At 42.4% G+C, this 16,789-nt stretch overlaps 2 protein-coding genes across 2 annotated transcripts in view; one reads left to right on the top strand and one right to left on the bottom strand.

Moving 5' to 3' along the window:
• ccdc106a (coiled-coil domain containing 106a) overlaps positions 1-16,789 on the bottom strand; it is a 366,031-nt gene that overhangs the window by 193,363 nt on the left and 155,879 nt on the right. The window lies entirely within an intron of this gene.
• The window catches only part of cacng8b (calcium channel, voltage-dependent, gamma subunit 8b), a gene marked incomplete at both ends in the record, with an annotated part of 55,273 nt that continues 48,473 nt past the window's right edge, over positions 9,990-16,789 (top strand). Inside the window, one exon of the mRNA XM_080745936.1 lies at positions 9,990-10,020. Within this exon, the coding sequence (XP_080602062.1) occupies positions 9,990-10,020 (31 nt within the window). The remainder of the gene's footprint in view (positions 10,021-16,789) is intronic.

Raw genomic sequence — 16,789 nt, forward strand, 5'->3', positions numbered from 1 at the left:
CAACCATCCCTCCACTCTTTCTGCGGCTGTTACAAATACAACAACCGTCGCAGTCTGTCTCCCTCTGGTTCTTTGACCGATCCGTTTATATACCACAGAAAGAAGACGCTTCAACGCTTCCCAAGGACCCCCCCCCCCCCCCCCCCCCCCCCCCCCCCCCCCCCCCCCCCACACCACACACACACACACACACACACACACAGCTATCTGAGTTACAGACTCGTCCTCATTCAAAACCCAGATTTTTACAACAAGACCAGTGTTTCTCAACCACTGTGCCTGGGGACCTTTGGTAAGCCCCTGAGAAGGGTCAAGTGTGCCCCTTGAAACTGCTTGAAATCCAGTATTGTATTTATCATTTTAAAAACATTTTAAACTAGCCGATCTACAAGCACACAACGCCTCGCGGTGTGAGGCGTTGTGTGCTTGTAGATCTTGTAGCAGGGCTTTGCTTTGCGAAGAAACGTACACATTTGAAACTTGGAGATACAAGGTTTCTTCCCGACAGTGACGATATTTACACCCCCGTATTATGTTGGCGTGCCCATGGATTCTTGGGACATGAAAAGTGTGCCCGTGCAGAAAAAAGGTTGAGAAACACTGCTATAGATAAGTCATCTAGCTTGCCACCAGAGAGTGCCCCTCCCACATGTGTAAATACACCTTTAATTGCTGCTGTAGTGATGACGAGTTGTTGTTGCAGTGTGTGACTCGGCACATGCATGCTGACTCCGTCTGGACGTGTACACTTTTTTCATCATGCTCTGCCATCACAGTGATGTCACACTAACAAAATCCCTTTTATGCCCATACATGGAGTTCCCTGATGTCATCAATATTAAGCCCATATCTAACAGGACTGCATATGGGAATGCCCATGCAGTATATGGAGGCCACATCGGCCACATACAGTACCACACTAACAGAATCCATAGATGGCCAAGACAGCCCATGTCTGTGTGGCTGATTTGTGTACCATTTAGCTCCAATTGGAATGGTGTCTCTTCATAAATTAACCATCTTGGGTAATGTAATGATGTAATGAACAAAGGAATGTAATAGGTAGGGTTAATTGGCATATAAGAATGTATTTGAGATCAAAAACCCTAACCCTAAAATTGGGACTATACAGAGATGATCTGCATTGGTCCAAGTTTCTTGGACCATGCAAATCTTCTCGTCCCAATTTTAACAACATTCTGCAGAATCTGCACATAGATTTAGTTTAAATACTATAATATACAGTAAGTTACTGAGAAACTTTGAGAAGGAATACAGTAAGTTACTGAAAAACATTTAACAGGAATACAGTAAGTAGGTTACTGGAAAAATCTAAATTTTCAGTAATATACTGTAATTCCAAATACAGGAAGAGACTGCCAAAAAGACAGCAATTAAAAGATAACGTGCTGCCAGTACTTTACTGTAATTCTGCAGTTAAAAGTCTTACAGTGTAGGACTCTGGAGGTCCCAGAGGTCTCACGTACGATTCCAGCTCCAGCTATGTGTTGCCCATGAGCAAAACACCTAACCGCTCCCCTCCCCTGCACTCCTTGTGGGCAGCACTCAGCTGGGTTATCACCCATTTAGGGCCTAGAATTATTGAATGCTTTAACTATTGAAAAATAGCAGATCTGTCTGCTATTTTTGGAAATGTGTGCAAATCTTTGAATATATGTATTTTCAAAGCGAACGTTTTGTAACTCAAATTTTGCTTCTGGGGGTGGTCCCTGGAACTAGATATTTTGAGATGGGGGTCCGTGGCCAAATACATATCATTTTGGGGGTCCTTCACATGAAAAGGTTTGAGAACCACTGACACAGTAGTCTCTCAAGAACAGACTAACTGAGCTCCAGTTAAGTGAAAAGGACCTTTTCTTTGACGATGGCTGGCCAGATTGCTGACATAGAAACATAGATTTTTCAAAGAAACCTTAAGAAGGATTCAAAAGACACTTATAGAATCGGGTCAAAATTCTAATTTTCATGATTTTTCAAAAATAGCAGATCTACAAGCTCGCAGCGCGGCATTCGGTGCCGCGCTGTGAGCTTGTATATCTGCTATTTTTCAATAGTTAAAGCATAAAATAATGATACGCAATAATGTGTACCCGTTCTAAATTAAGCTGAAACTGAATTTCCCCCGTGGGAGAATATAGGGAATTATTATTATAAAGGCCAATTGTGTTGGTATAGATGCCCATGTGCCATGCGAGCCCGTGCACGTTTCAACCTGCATAATACTAAGTGTCCCTCATCTTCCAGTGAAGGAGGAGAATGACAAAGTGAAGTTCAAGCTGCTGTTAAGTGACTGCACCGCTTTGTCACCTTGACTTACATTCTTCAACCTATTTTAAGAAACAGAACAGTTTGACAACACTCTGCATCCTCCGGAAGCCCAGTTCCTTTTGGCCAGAGATAGAAACAAGGATTCAGAAAGTCCCAAATTAATAGCAACACCACAGAGGATTAAGGAGCTTTGTACTCGTCTCACTGATGGGTTGCCTTAAAAGATTTATACTTCATTACAGTGTTGCATGCAGTAAATAACAGATCTGCAAGCTCACAATGCATTGTAATGCATTGTGCTGCAATGTGTAGTGAGCTTGTAGATCTATTTTCTAGGCAGGGATACTACACAGTCTATATACATTAAAGGAGTAGTTCACCCCCAAAATGACTGTTTTTCTATTGATTAGTCACGCCATGGAGAGAGTTCAATAATATTTTTAGTTTTTTTGACGCATTCCTAAGACAAAAATGTGATAACAATAAATTTACCCCCATTCGTTCCGGATGGAATGCGGGTAAATTTACTCGAATCAAATTCTGGTCTTAGGAATGTGACAAAAACCAAAAACTATTATTGAACTCAAGTCTCCATGGCGTGACTAATCAATAGGAAAAAAAAGTCATTTTGGGGGTGAACTACTCCTTTAAGCCAGTGGTTCTTAAACACTATGCAGAGGCATGCTGGTGTGCTGTCCCGGTCAACCGGTTTCAAATACAATACATTAGTCCTGTGCCCGGGGGGGGGGGGGGAGTCTCAAGCCTCTACCAGAGTCCAGGGTGAAGAGCTATTCACTTCACCGCGGTGCAGTTTTCTAGCTATCATCTAAAAATACATAAGAAAGCCTAGGTGATAGCTAGGAAACTACAACGCGGTGCAGTGAATAGCTCTTCACCCTGGACTCTGATAGAGGCTTTAGAAGTAATGTTGGAGAACCCAGACCGGTGTCCGTTGGGCAGAACAGTCACCTTTGACGTCCAGTTGTGCAATACCTGTCTGTGATGTATAGGCATTGAGACACTGTATCAGTGATGTCAGCATGCAGACAGACGGTCAGACGGCAGGCGGTGGACTAATAGTTAGATGTTCACTGTCACTAAGTGGTAGAATGCAGAAAGGAAGCAGGCTGGCAGAAAGACAAACGTTCTTTTTTTTAATGCCAGCTAGGAGAAAGAAAAAAAGTTTACAACTGAAGAAAATGCAACTCAAAATTCAAACATCTAAAATTAAAGGAGAGGCAAAGTGTCCTTATGACACGTGTGTCTCTTGTGTCTATGTCTCTGCCATCAACCTCTCCCCATGGCAGCCTGCACTCCCACTGAGCTGTTCCCCTTACCAGGGTACAGTAGCAATCCACCTTGGGACCCCTCATTCAATCAGCTCTTCAGGCACCAATCACCCTGCTCCTGCACAGCTACTGTAGACTTCAACAGCCTCTTCCTGTGCAGAGCAGATGAACAAAAAAATATATTAAAGAGATTCCAGTCACAATAGCATGTGACTGGAACATGTATTCTGTTACTGGGAAAACATGTGTTACAAGCATAACAATACATTTCAATAAAGACAGAACAAAACTTTATTGTCCCTTATATTTTACATAAAACTTTACTTTAAACCAAAACCAAAACAACACATACATCCAATAGGCACGACAGGCAACTTTTGCTTTAGCAGAGAGAAAAACACAAATTAAACACAACAACAGATATAAAATCTGCAAGCTAACAACGTGTCACGTTGCAAAATTTTCGCTGAATGTTACAACTTTAATTTATGACATGTCCAGAATAGGGACACTAGGAGTCCTTCCTTTTTTTGGTATGCTTGCTTAACCTTTGTGGTTGCTTGTTTAACCTTTTGTTGTTTAACTTCTTTTTGCATTAGAGAACGAACGGGGTAAGATTTTCGTGTCTGTCAACTCCACAGCCAGGAGGAAATGATTGTGTTCTTATTTTAAGGTCACATGACAACTCGTGTATTGTTTTAAAGATACAGAGGGTGGTTCATCTTACCCACAGGTTCATCTTACCCCGTTCTCCCTTAGTAAGTAAAACTAAACATTTACGGAGTGATAACACGTCACGTGCATTGGTTCTCAGAGTGGGGTCCGGGGACCCCCAGGGGTGGGTTCTATGGGGTCCCCAGCAAAGCTACTAGTTAAAATAGCATCACAATCATCTTAACCAATTAACAATAAAATAACTGAGGATTTTTTGTTTTTACTGTATTCTACTTAGTGGTTTTTCACTCTCTGTGGCAACACGGAGGATATGCAGTATAGACAGGTTTCTTGTTTACAAGAACATTACTAGGTGTTGTGCGAACTCAGGGTGCAAAACCTCTTTAAACTAAACATGCACAGCTGAGATTAATACATTGTTTGATTAGAGTCAGCTAGAGCTCTGTTGTTTCCCAAGCACTGGGTTGCGGTTAAAAACAAAAACAAACCGATAATGACTTACCTCTGGACTTAACAGAATAGCCTAAAGTGATCCTTTCCACTCATAATGTACCTCTTTTGTTTTTGATGTTAATATCATAGCTTCCATGGCAACCAAGCATTGGATACCAATAAGCCACATTGAGCCATGAGCTGCAGCGTGTGATGGTGACCTCACGTCACCAGTCTTTCCTAAGAGGAAAGCCTGGTATTCGTTTACAACGGGCCGTTTGATCCGGTCTAGGCGGAAACTAACCTCGCCTACCAGGCTTTCTGGGGGAAGCCTGGTGTTCGTTCACAACAGGCCGTTTGGTTTCCGCCTAAAGCGTGGAAACCACTAGAAGAAGCGGCGTCGCTTTGTTTTGGTTCCCCCCGTTTGTTTCCCCAATCCCTATTAAAATGCTCGAGTAGCCTAGTCTTGCCAGTCGCTAACGGTTGGACTAAAAGATGCATATACCCAAAAATAAATTCAAACGCAAAACTACACCGCATCAAGGAGTTTATTAGGTAGGCCCTAAAAGTATGTCCTTGAGCGCAGGGGAATATTTTGGGTTAAAACTGAATCCGGTTTGATCTTTCCGGCAAATTGTAGTCCTTTAGGGACTACAACATCATGACGTAGATTGGCTTCCGCTCCCGACCGGATCAAAGCCCGAAATGTTAAGCGATCCCAGGCTAGTGTGATGGTGATCATGTTACCTCTAAATCAGAGGTCTTCAACAGGGGGTCCGGGACCCCCAGGGGGTCCTCAAAGTTACTATAGGGGGTCCTCCAAATCATTTTATATTAACAACTTGAACCCTAGTGTCCATATTCTGGGAACTTTAGCCAAAAATAGCGGATCTACAAGAGCTTGTAGATCCGCTATTTTTGGCAAAGAGCTTTGGTGTAATGGGGAAAAAGAGCAGACTAAGTACAGAGTGAAAGGTCAAGCACTTACAGGCCTATTTGTGTATACATGTGACCTCACGGTCGCTTATCTCCCGATTAGGGAGTCTAACTGCAAGTATTGACGGTTCAAGTGGTTAAATATCTGTAAACACAAATTGACATGAATCCAAAATGCATAGATTGTGCCATCAAACGATGAAACTATATGTATTTATGGGTTGTGGGGGTCCCTGCTAGATCTCTCTCTCGACTAAGGGGTCCTTGGCCTGAAAACGTTGAAGACCCCTGCTCTAAATGTCTCAAAGTAGACAAGAGAAAAAGGTAGAATCCTGCCTAGGGCCTCAAATTGCTCAGGGCCGGTAGTGCCTCTCAGCTCCTCTAGACAAAGGCCTTCTGGTTGAAGAGCAGACTCAGAGCGGCAGCTGGCCAGGCCACTGTTGTTGCAGTGGTGGTTCCCACTCTGTGGAATGCTCTCTAACTCTGGTTATTAAAACATTTAGAACGGGTACACATTTTGTGTTTCATTATTTTATGCTTTAACTATTGAAAAATAGCAGATATACAAGCTCACAGCGCGGCACCGAGTGCCGCGCTGCGAGCTTGTAGATCTGCTATTTTTGAAAAATCGTGAAAATTAGAATTTTGACCCGATTCTATAAGTGTCTTTTGAATCTTTCTAAGGTTTTTTGAAAAACCCGTATTTCTATGTCAGCAATCTGGCCAGCCATCGTCAAAGAAAAGGTCCTTTTCTCTCAACTGGAGCTCAGTTAGTCTGTTCTTGAGAGACTACTATGTCAGTGGTTCTCAAACCTTTTTATGTGAAGGACCCCAAAATTATATGTATTTGGCCACAGACCCCCATTCAACATATTTAGTTCCAGGGACCACCCAGAAGCAAAATTTGAGTTACAAACGTTCGCTTTGAAAATACATATATTCAAAGATTTGCAAAAGATTTCACAATTATTTTCAAAAATAGCAGATCTACAAGCTCGCAGCGCGGCACTCGGTGCCGCGCTGTGAGCTTGTATATCTGCTATTTTTCACTGGTTAAAACATTCAACAATTCTAGGCCTAAATGGGTTAAAACAAATGCTGAGTCGACTGTTTTAAGAGTCTGTTGAAAACACATTTTTGTTTTGTAAGCACTTTGTCTGTTTTACCTGACTGACTCACTTGAGCAGGTTAATGTTTTTGCTTTTATTTATTTATGTGTTATTGCTCTTATGTGCCTTGTTTTTTTTTTACTTTTTTATGTATCGTCTCAGTGGGGAGGAAACAGAGGCGTAATTTCAGCAATATCTACAGTATAGGCCGGGTATATGGCAGCCTCTGGAGTCTGAAGAAGTACAGGTTTTATCTGGTTTTGGGTGATTTATAGAACGGTTTGGGGTGTTTATTCCCTCCACAACGGTGTAACAAGGAGCTGTGTGTGTGTGTGTGTGTGTGTGTGTGTGTGTGTGTGTGTGTGTGTGTGTGTGTGTGTGTGTGTGTGTGTGTGTGTGTGTGTGTGTGTGTGTGTGTGTGTGTGTGTGTGTGTGTGCGTGCGTGCGTGCGTGCGTGCGTGCGTGCGTGCGTGCGTGCGTGCGTGCGTGCGAGAGAGAGAGAGAGAGAGAAAGACAGAGACAGGGGACCCTACTTGACATTTGACAAGTAAGATCGAAATGAACACTATAGGCAATAATACTTTTCTTTTTTTTGTCATGCCCACACATACCTATTTCGTCTATGGTATCTGTGGTCTGTGTGATTAGGCTCATTGAGTGGACAATATGCATGCAATGTACCGGCTTTGGTTTGGATTTTGAGCATGCTGCGTTGCGTAGTGTCGTGCACCCAAAAAATCTACAAGCTTGCGCCCAATGTAGTAAAATCAAGCATTTCAAGCGTTGTTAAGGGTCCATAGGCTTCGGGAATTGAACCCAGGACTCTCTGTCAGGCATCAGAGCCCCTGGGCTACCGGCTCCCCCGTTTTACCCAGTTTGAACTTTTATTGTTTAGCCTATTACAGTACTGGGTAACTTTGTTTTGAATGGTGCTTTATAAATACAGTTTAATTCAGTACTTATTAACTTTTTGTAATGCCAGTAGTTGAAATAATGGAAAAATAGATGGAAAATAGACGCTTCACGGACACGTTTCACAGTTTTAGCGCTCTTTCAGCAGCCTTTGCTTCTAAATTTCTGCGCTTTTGGGCAATAGTTGAGTCTTCTTTCACTTTCTCCCCGCCATCGATGCCTCCCTCCCAATCTTGGTGCCCTGCACGTCCAAGAAAAGTAGCAGATCTACAAGCTTTCAAGGTGGTACATCTGTTACCTTTGATGCTCTTGTGTGACGCTGTAGTACGATCATGGAGATAGGAGGTTTCTGCCCAACAACAACGACATAAAATAACTGAATTTGAGGTTAAATGCAAATCGTCACTGTCGGGTAGAAACCTTGTATCTCGTAACTTTGTATAGCCCTGCTTCATCATACAAGAGTGGCACAAGACTTGTGAAAATAGCAGATCGGAGGCGTTGTGCTTGTAGATCGGCTATTTTTAAAATGATTAATACAAAATGAACGGTTTTGGACATACAAGGTTTCCAAAAACCCGACAACAACGGAATGCTAGAGGGTGGCAATGACCGACCGTCCCCTGGGACACCTAATGATGGCCTGCCCCTGACAGGATGAAATGTGCTCTCCTGCTCTCTCTGCACCCAGTTGATCTGGTGCAGGGTGCACAGAACTGCTGTACACGAACAGGGCAACTAAGTACTTTAAATCCCATTTAGAACGGGTACACATTATTGTGTATCATTATTTTATGCTTTAACTATTGAAAAATAGCAGATATACAAGCTCACAGCGCGGCACCGAGTGCCGCGCTGCGAGCTTGTAGATCTGCTATTTTTGACCCGATTCTATAAGTGTCTTTTGAATCCTTCTAAGGTTTTTTGGAAAAACCTATGTTTCTGTGTCAGCAATCTGGCCAGCCATCGTCAAAGAAAAGGTCCTCTTCACTTCAACTGGAGCTCAGTTAAGTCTGTTCTTGAGAGACTACTATGTCAGACCTTCTCAAACCTTTTCATGTGAAGGACCCCCAAAATGATATTTATTTGGCCACGGACCCCCATCTCAAAATATTTCGTTCCAGGGACCACCCAGAAGCAAAATTTGAGTTACAAACGTTCGCTTTACAAATACAGATATTCAAAGATTTGCCCACATTTTCACAACTTTTTCAAAAATAGCAGATCTACAAGCTCGCAGCGCGGCACTCGGTGCTTGTATATCTGCTATTTTTCAATAGTTAAAGCATTCAATAATTCTAGGCCTAAATGGGTTAAATACATTTGAAAAACCACTGCCACCACTGTACTATTTTAAATACACTTGAAAACTGTTGCTATTTGCCTCAAAGTGACAGCTAAATCGTGAAATACTGCTATTTGTTCCAAGAGTGTTTTACCAGCAAGTACCTGTGCTTACAAAGTGACATGTACTATAAATGCTACTAACAGCAAATGCACAATTCTTCTGGTTTTGTAAGCCAGATTTATTCCGATGCGATGTGACACAAGCTGTGTCTGCACTTGTTTTTAGTCCCTTTTCATTGCGCACTATACATTTCTTACTCTTGATTTCTTTCATTTGGTTTGTCTCAAACATATGTCTTCTCCAATGCCAATAAAGCCTCTTTAAATGGAGTTGAAATGAAATTGAGTCAAATTAAGCGAGGCGACGTTCGAAATTGAACAGATGGCGAAGCTGGCGTCGTTTACACACCGTCCCATAACTCTGAGAGTGTACACAAATGGGACACGGCCGGGTCCGTTCTGGTTCCTTCTCAAAGAGTTATGGGAGTCCACGGCAATTGGCATCCCTGGCGGTCCCCAAACGACGGCCGGCCCTGAACAGAAATGAAATGAAATGGAATCGAATTGAGTTTTGCTAAGCTGACTGTTTTCCTCCCTGTGTGTATGTGTGTGTGTGTTCGTGTGCGTGCGTGTGTGTGTGTGTGTGTGCAGGAGAAGCCGCCACCATGTCCTCTCCAGCGCTGACTCTCTGCTGACAGAAGAAGCGTCCTTCCACACACCACAACCAGCAGTCCTCCACCAGCACTACGCTCAGCACAGAGAGAGAGAGAGAGAGAGATAGAGAGGGAGAAGGAGAGGGACAGAGAGTGAGAGGGAGAGGGAGAAAGAGAGAGAGTAGCTGAAGAGAGAGAGAGAGAGAGAGAGAGAGAGAGAGAGAGAGAGAGAGAGAGAGAGAGAGAGAGAGAGAGAGAGGGGGCTTGGAGTGAGAACAGTAGATGGATGCTGTCCGGCTTGAGGGGACAGCTCATTCTTCACTAACGGGGAAGCCAAACATTTCAAAATGGAGTCGAAGGATAGGAACACAGCAGGAGGTAAGTAGAGTTCCACCTGAAGGGCCTCGGGGGCGCTGGAGTCTGACAACTCCTAGCATGACTTGGGAGTGGTGAACGTGCGCGTGTGCGTGCGCGTGCGGGCAAATAGAAATACAAGTAAAAGGCCTGTATTCAAATTCTTTACTTGAGTACAGGACACAACTATATTGTAGGGGTGTTAACGATACATTTTAACTACAGTACGCATCACGATACATGGTTGACGATACGATACATGGACGATATTGGTTCATTCATGGCGATACGATCCGATTCGATTCAATCATTTAAAATCGATATGGTAACTATTTTGCAAAGAAATTAAATCTGTGTGAAATGTGTCAATAGTGCATGTTTTTTAAGGAAAGAATCTATTATTATGGATATAAATAAGTAAACACTGATTCTCCAGCAAATACATGGACATTATATTTCAACACATATGGACAAACCCGCACCTTGACATGAACACAGAGATTACACAAATGTATCGATAGACCAAGAGTATGGAAAAGTAATTAAGACCCTCTTTTTCATTTTCCTTCTTAAAATTGCTAAATACAAGGCATAAATACTTAGTTTCCATACAATCAATTATTTGCACTACAAAACGATTCAATACCGATTATCTGCATTGTAAAACGATACCGATTACGATACAAAGCCAAAACGGTACGATATATGCTTTTGTATATCGATAATACAGTAGTAGAAGTAGATAATTGCAAATTAAATTGATTTTTGGATTCAGTTACTATATCGTTACACCCCTACTATATTGTCATCAAAATATTGTGTACTAAAATTATGCGAAAACATTTCAAGAATAACAAATCTACAAGCTCTCAAAAGTTGTACTTGAGTAAATGTATTTAGGTACTTTCCACCATTGGGAGGGAATAATGTGCATGCATGTGAGTATAAAGTACTCAGGTCTGAGTACGAAACGCGTCTGTTTGTCAAATTGCTGCTGCGGTTAATTGGAGACAAAAGCATTTCCTATCGTTGTTTTGTTGTTGTTGTTGTTGTCTTTCAATTTAGTCCAATTATTTCCTCCACAAACTCATTTGTGTGTTGTCACTGCTGTTGTATCCTACTGACTCACCTAGCAGTGAGGAGTGCAGCCCCTATAGCATTACATGCAGTAACACATATCACCCATTTATATATACACAAATGACTGTATCAGCCCCTTACCTAACCAACATCACATACTTTAAATACTCTGATGACATTCTCGGACTGCTTCATGACAATAACTCTATTACGGAATTCCCAGAACACCATCTCTCATTTTACACAGTGGTGCACTGACAACTACCTAGAGTTGAATGTGGACAAAACAAAAGAACCAGTCTTTCAAACAACCCATCCTGGACTTAACCCACTCCTCATTCGTGGTAAAACAGTACAACAGGTTGACAGCTTCACATATCTTGGACTAACTTTGGACAATAAACTTAGGTTTGATCAACACATTACACACAAAACAATGATTGGTGCTTCAGCGGGTCTTCAGTGGTTCTTGGGACTAGAAGTTCGCCGGGCTCATTCTAGGCTCCGCTCGTCTAGTTGTCAACGTGAAAGGCTCCTTCTACCACTTTTTGTGGTCACATGTTCAGATACTGGATTCTGATTGGCTTAAAACAGTGGTAAATCAGTCAACAACCTTGAGTTGGCTCATGGACACCGCCCACTGTTGTGTTGCAGTGATTGTAACTAAATAACCTTGCAAGTTACAACTGTGTTTTCTTTCATTTATATGGTAGAAGTGGTGGAATAGCAATTTACCATTCGAGGGTCGTGGGTTGTTGGCTGATTTACCAATGTTTCAGGGTTGTTTGGCACTCGGCTTCGCCTCATGCCACAACCCTGAAACAGTGGTAAATCAGCCAACAACCCACTCCCTCTCATGGTAAATGGCTTACATGAATGACGGCCCACAGCACTGGGGAAGAGTGCATGGGGAAGTTGGCAGATACTGTAAGATTATGAATATGACACATGTTACTGTATGTGAGCACACGTGAACCCGGGAAAAGTCGATGGTCGGCAAGGCAGAAGCGTTACTGATTTTTGTATTATGTTTTTTAGACAATTGATGAACTGATGGACGTGGACTTACAGATGGGGGACAAACAAACACACCACTGCTGTGGTACGCATTCTGATTAGGTAGTGAGATTGTTGTGGTGCTGTATAGCAGTGGTTCTCAACCTTTTTCAGGCTGCGACCCCCAAAATAATATTTTAACCAGAGACCCCCCCCCCCACCACCACCCTGACGAGCACTAAGAGTTGAGGCATTACATTTTGTTTAACACGGTTCTGTTCTGAAAATAGCAGATCTACATGATATACACCTCGCAACGTGAGGCGTTGTGAACATGTAGATTGTCTATTTTCACAATTTCTGCCTCTAATACAGTATTTGGCAATTTGGCCAGTGTTTAATTTGTCGTTTTTAGAGGTATTAAATTGTCACTTTTAGAAATGTGCATATACCGGTACCCTCTATACACTTCAACTTTATGTTGGTTTGTTTACTGTTGAGTGAGGAAACAATGTTGCCCATTAAGTTAATCATCTGGGGACCCCCTAAAATAATTTGGGCCCCCCCTGGGGGTCCCCACCCACAGGTTGAGAACCACAGCTATATAGCACCTCAGTGGTTCTTCGGTGGTTCTTTGGGTGGTTACCACACCTGATGTTAAAGGTACTATATAGCACCTTTAAATATTGCTATATAGTACCAAAAACGGTTCCCCTATGATTACGAGCCAAAGAACCACTTTTGGTGCTATATAGCACTGTTTGCTTTTTGTGTGTGTACATCTATCCATAAATGTTTATTGCAAAGACTTGATGTAATCCGTAGGTTAAAGAAGTGGTGCCATAGTTTTGTACTTTTTCTGTTTCGTATGTGTCTATGGAATTAACATTACGCCAAGTTTATTACCTGATGATTGTGGTTTAGGGGGGACAAATTCATGGCACCCCATCTTTAAGATCACTATCTGTTGCCCCCCATCTTCTGTTATACAAAAGCATTATTCAACCTGTTCTGTTGTATTGCTTAGCATGTTTCTTCACTATAGAGGGTATGCACGTCCACTGCATACCACCTGTTTCTAAATTGCACATAATGCAGGAGGCAGTAGGATGTCGTGTTGTTGAAAACGAGTGCTTCCAAACTCTGACACTTGTAAAAAATAATCCCCTGCACGGAATTTCTTGACAGAAAGTAGCTCATAACATGTCTATGGTGGATTTTTATGAAACAAAAACTTTGCAGATAGAAAGAGGATAATTCAAGCTTTCAATACAGCCACAATGTTGGTGAGTTTAACTTTGTTTAATAAAATCAGAAATGACTTTTCTGTTTGGATGTATGGGCTGTCAATGGCAGAAATTTTCTTTTTGCCACTCAGTATGCATTCCCACGTAACTTCCAGCAACAGTGATGTCATGCGCATACCCTCTATACTGTCCATGCCAAACAGAAACAAACGTTACAGTATCACCCGTATTGCTTCCAAGATCATCGGACTTCCCACACCCACACTTGCTGATTATGAACAATAAGGCCATCACACACGCTTGGCGCTCTCTTTATCTCTACTTCGACCTTGTGCCATTGGGGTGAAGATAACAGAACCCTAAAGTGGCACTTTAGGGTTCTGTTTAGCAGGAGCTGTGGACTGTCTCACACGTCATTCTTTAAGCATTGGTTCTCAAAGTGGGGTCGTCCGGTGACCCCCAGCCAGGGGGCGTTCCAGGGGGTCCCCACTCCCCAGCAAGAAGTAGTTAATGTAGCATCACGATCATTTTAAAATGTATACATGTTTATACGTTGGCTATTCAAAAACGGCAGAAAAATATCCAAAATGTTTGGAAACCTTTGAATAATTTAGACATTTTTTAGACATAAATCTTCTCTTAGATCACGCTTAACTCTGGACGTATGTCCTATATTATTATTAAGTACTTATTAGGTCTCTTACTCTCGAGTCTCTTTGCAGTATAGCCTGCACTCGTCGAGTATGGAGCGCTTGTGCGCTTCCCTCCAGGCGTGCCTCCGGCGCTTGGGAGGGGAGGCGTCGTCACGCGGTAGAATCTGCTGGGAAAATGTTTCACTGATCTCAGATTAATGGACCTTAACGAATCCCATAAGGGTGCAATTTATACGCTCACGGTTAAATGAACACTGAGGGTTTTTTTGCGCGCGGGTCATGAATATGGAGTCCTTTCCCTTCGCCTTCTGCCTCGTTAGGCTGACTCAGCACACAACTTCTACTTCAAGGACATGCCAGAGACCACCTGGATCACACACACACACGTGCACGCACGCATACACACACACACACGTGCACGCACGCACACACACACACACACACACACACACACACACACACACACGTGCATGCACACATGGGTCAGTGACGTGACGCCCCAAAAAATGTGTTTTTAAAAAAACTTTAAATTGCAGGCATAAAAGTTATTTACTTTTGTTCTACTCACTCTCAACCTTATGGAAATACATTTTGTTTTTAGATATTTTATTGGAATCAGACTTTATTCAGCAGTTTGTTGTACTTGTGCCTAAAATCGTCATATGGTGTGACATGAAAATAATTGTTCATAAAATGAAAATGGAGTACATCTTTCTTAAGTTACTCACTTTATCAAAGTCCTTTATCATAACTAACCAGTGATCCACTATAGTTTTTTGAAAATTAATTATATCTGTATATTTTTTTCATAATCGACACTCTGTGTGAGGCCCATGTTCATGATCTTACAACATATTTTAAATGTATTCTGTCAAAACTTTCTCTAAAATTACACAAATATTTGTGACTCTTCCTGATAATATTCTTTATGTAATCCATAAACATTTTTTTGGTTTAATCATTAATAAAGGTATGATTTTTCACTATTTGGAATGTCACACCAAATGATTTAGTGTCACACCGTATGATCATATCTTCATGTGTCAAAGCAAACTGTGTTTTAACCTACCTATTAGTGAGTACTGAACTTTACTGATTGATTAAACAATTACCCAGGATAACATGGCCTTAATATTTCTGAACAGGATATTATTGTAGGGCTTTAACATGGGATAAGAAAGAATTGTAGTAGTAGATGGATGATGAGGATGTGCACAGGAATGCTACGCACACCTAAGTCTTCTGCCGGCCCACGGCAGAAGGATCCTAAAGAGACAATAAGGCGCATAGCCACACTTGGAGCCAAGGCAACATTTTATTAACACCAATTAGTGGAAACAGAACTCAGCATTCAGGTAAATTGCTTTTTTCCGAAGTCTCCTGAACTTGAACACAGCATTTTGTGTTGAACAAATGTAATTAGGAATCATGACATTACACCACATCTCCACTAGCTAAAGAGTGCTGGGTTGCGCAACTCCGAAAATAGCTGATCTACAAGCTCTCGCAGCACAACGTGTTGAGAGCTTGTAGATCAGCTATTTTCGCTAGTTTTGTCTCGGGTCCTACCTTAACACTGTCCACTGTCCAGTCCAGTGAGTGAAAGTACAAAAGTATTAGATCAGATTAGATTATACATTTAGACTGTATTGTACATCAGCCAGTCGTATTTGGTGAGGGTAGCAAACCGGCTGCCTTGTTGCGGTTCTGCTATGCCACAGACAACCTCCTGCTCTTCGTAGAAAATGCAGTCTCGCCCCTTTGGCTCCTCTCTCCTTGCTGGGTCATTGTTTAGTTTCTCCCTGTACTTTCTCGTTCTCTCAGCACTTGTCATTTTCCAGCTGACAAAAGAAAATGGAATGTATAGTTTAAGACAAAGAGAAAATATTGTTTAGATTGAAACAATATGTTAAGGTTTCTGTGAAGGGGTTTCTGCTCTGTCTGATGAATTTGAAGTATCACTGAATGAAGCTAAATTACATTTTATGTAAAAATGTTTAAAACAAATGTTTAAATGTACAAAAGAAACATGGAACTTTGTTATTTATTGTTATATCTGTAGTTAAATACAGTATAAATCATATGGTGTGACAATCAAGTCATATGGCGTGACAAGCAGACATGTCACACCATTATGACCAGTAAGACTCCCTAATCGGGAGATAAGCGACCGTAGGTCACATGTACACAAGAGGGCTGTAACTGCCATTGGTTCCTAGTTGTGTGGGCAATGTGTAGACATACTGTGTACCGATGTGCGTGATTTTAGGGCAAAATCTGTAGGAGCAGTGTCCAAAAATGTGTTTTGCAAGAATCGGCCTCATGGTGGCGCTAGAAGAGGGCCATGTGAGAAATGAGGGGTGGGGTCTCCGCGTTGCCTTGGCGGACGAATAGGTACCAGCCCCGGCTCTCCCGGACGCTCCTAGCCCGAGTTACGGCATTTTATGTGAGCTGCAGTGGAGGGGGTCCTCCACTGGGGGCGCCACCACTTTGGCATCCGTTCTGGAGCACCAGGAGTCGGTGGTCCCCGGGAATTCCCCGTGAGCAGCCATGTTGGAGTGGTCATTTGGTCATTTTTGCACATTTGGTCTTTTTTTACATCTGGGGGTCCCCCAGGGACCTGGGGGTCCCTGGAGCTCCGGGGGTCCTTGGAGGTTGTAGTTTGGCAGCCAAGGAGCGTGTGTGCAGAATTTGGCATGGATCGGGGCAACGGTTGCGGAGATATGAGCAGGGCAATAGTGTGACGTGTGAGGTGTGACAGACAGACGGACAGACAGACAGACTGACTGACTGACGGACTGACTGACTGACGGACTG

Source organism: Nannobrachium achirus, assembly GCF_963921795.1.
Source record: "Nannobrachium achirus genome assembly, chromosome: 2".
In the NCBI taxonomy this organism is placed as follows: Eukaryota; Metazoa; Chordata; class Actinopteri; order Myctophiformes; family Myctophidae; genus Nannobrachium; species Nannobrachium achirus.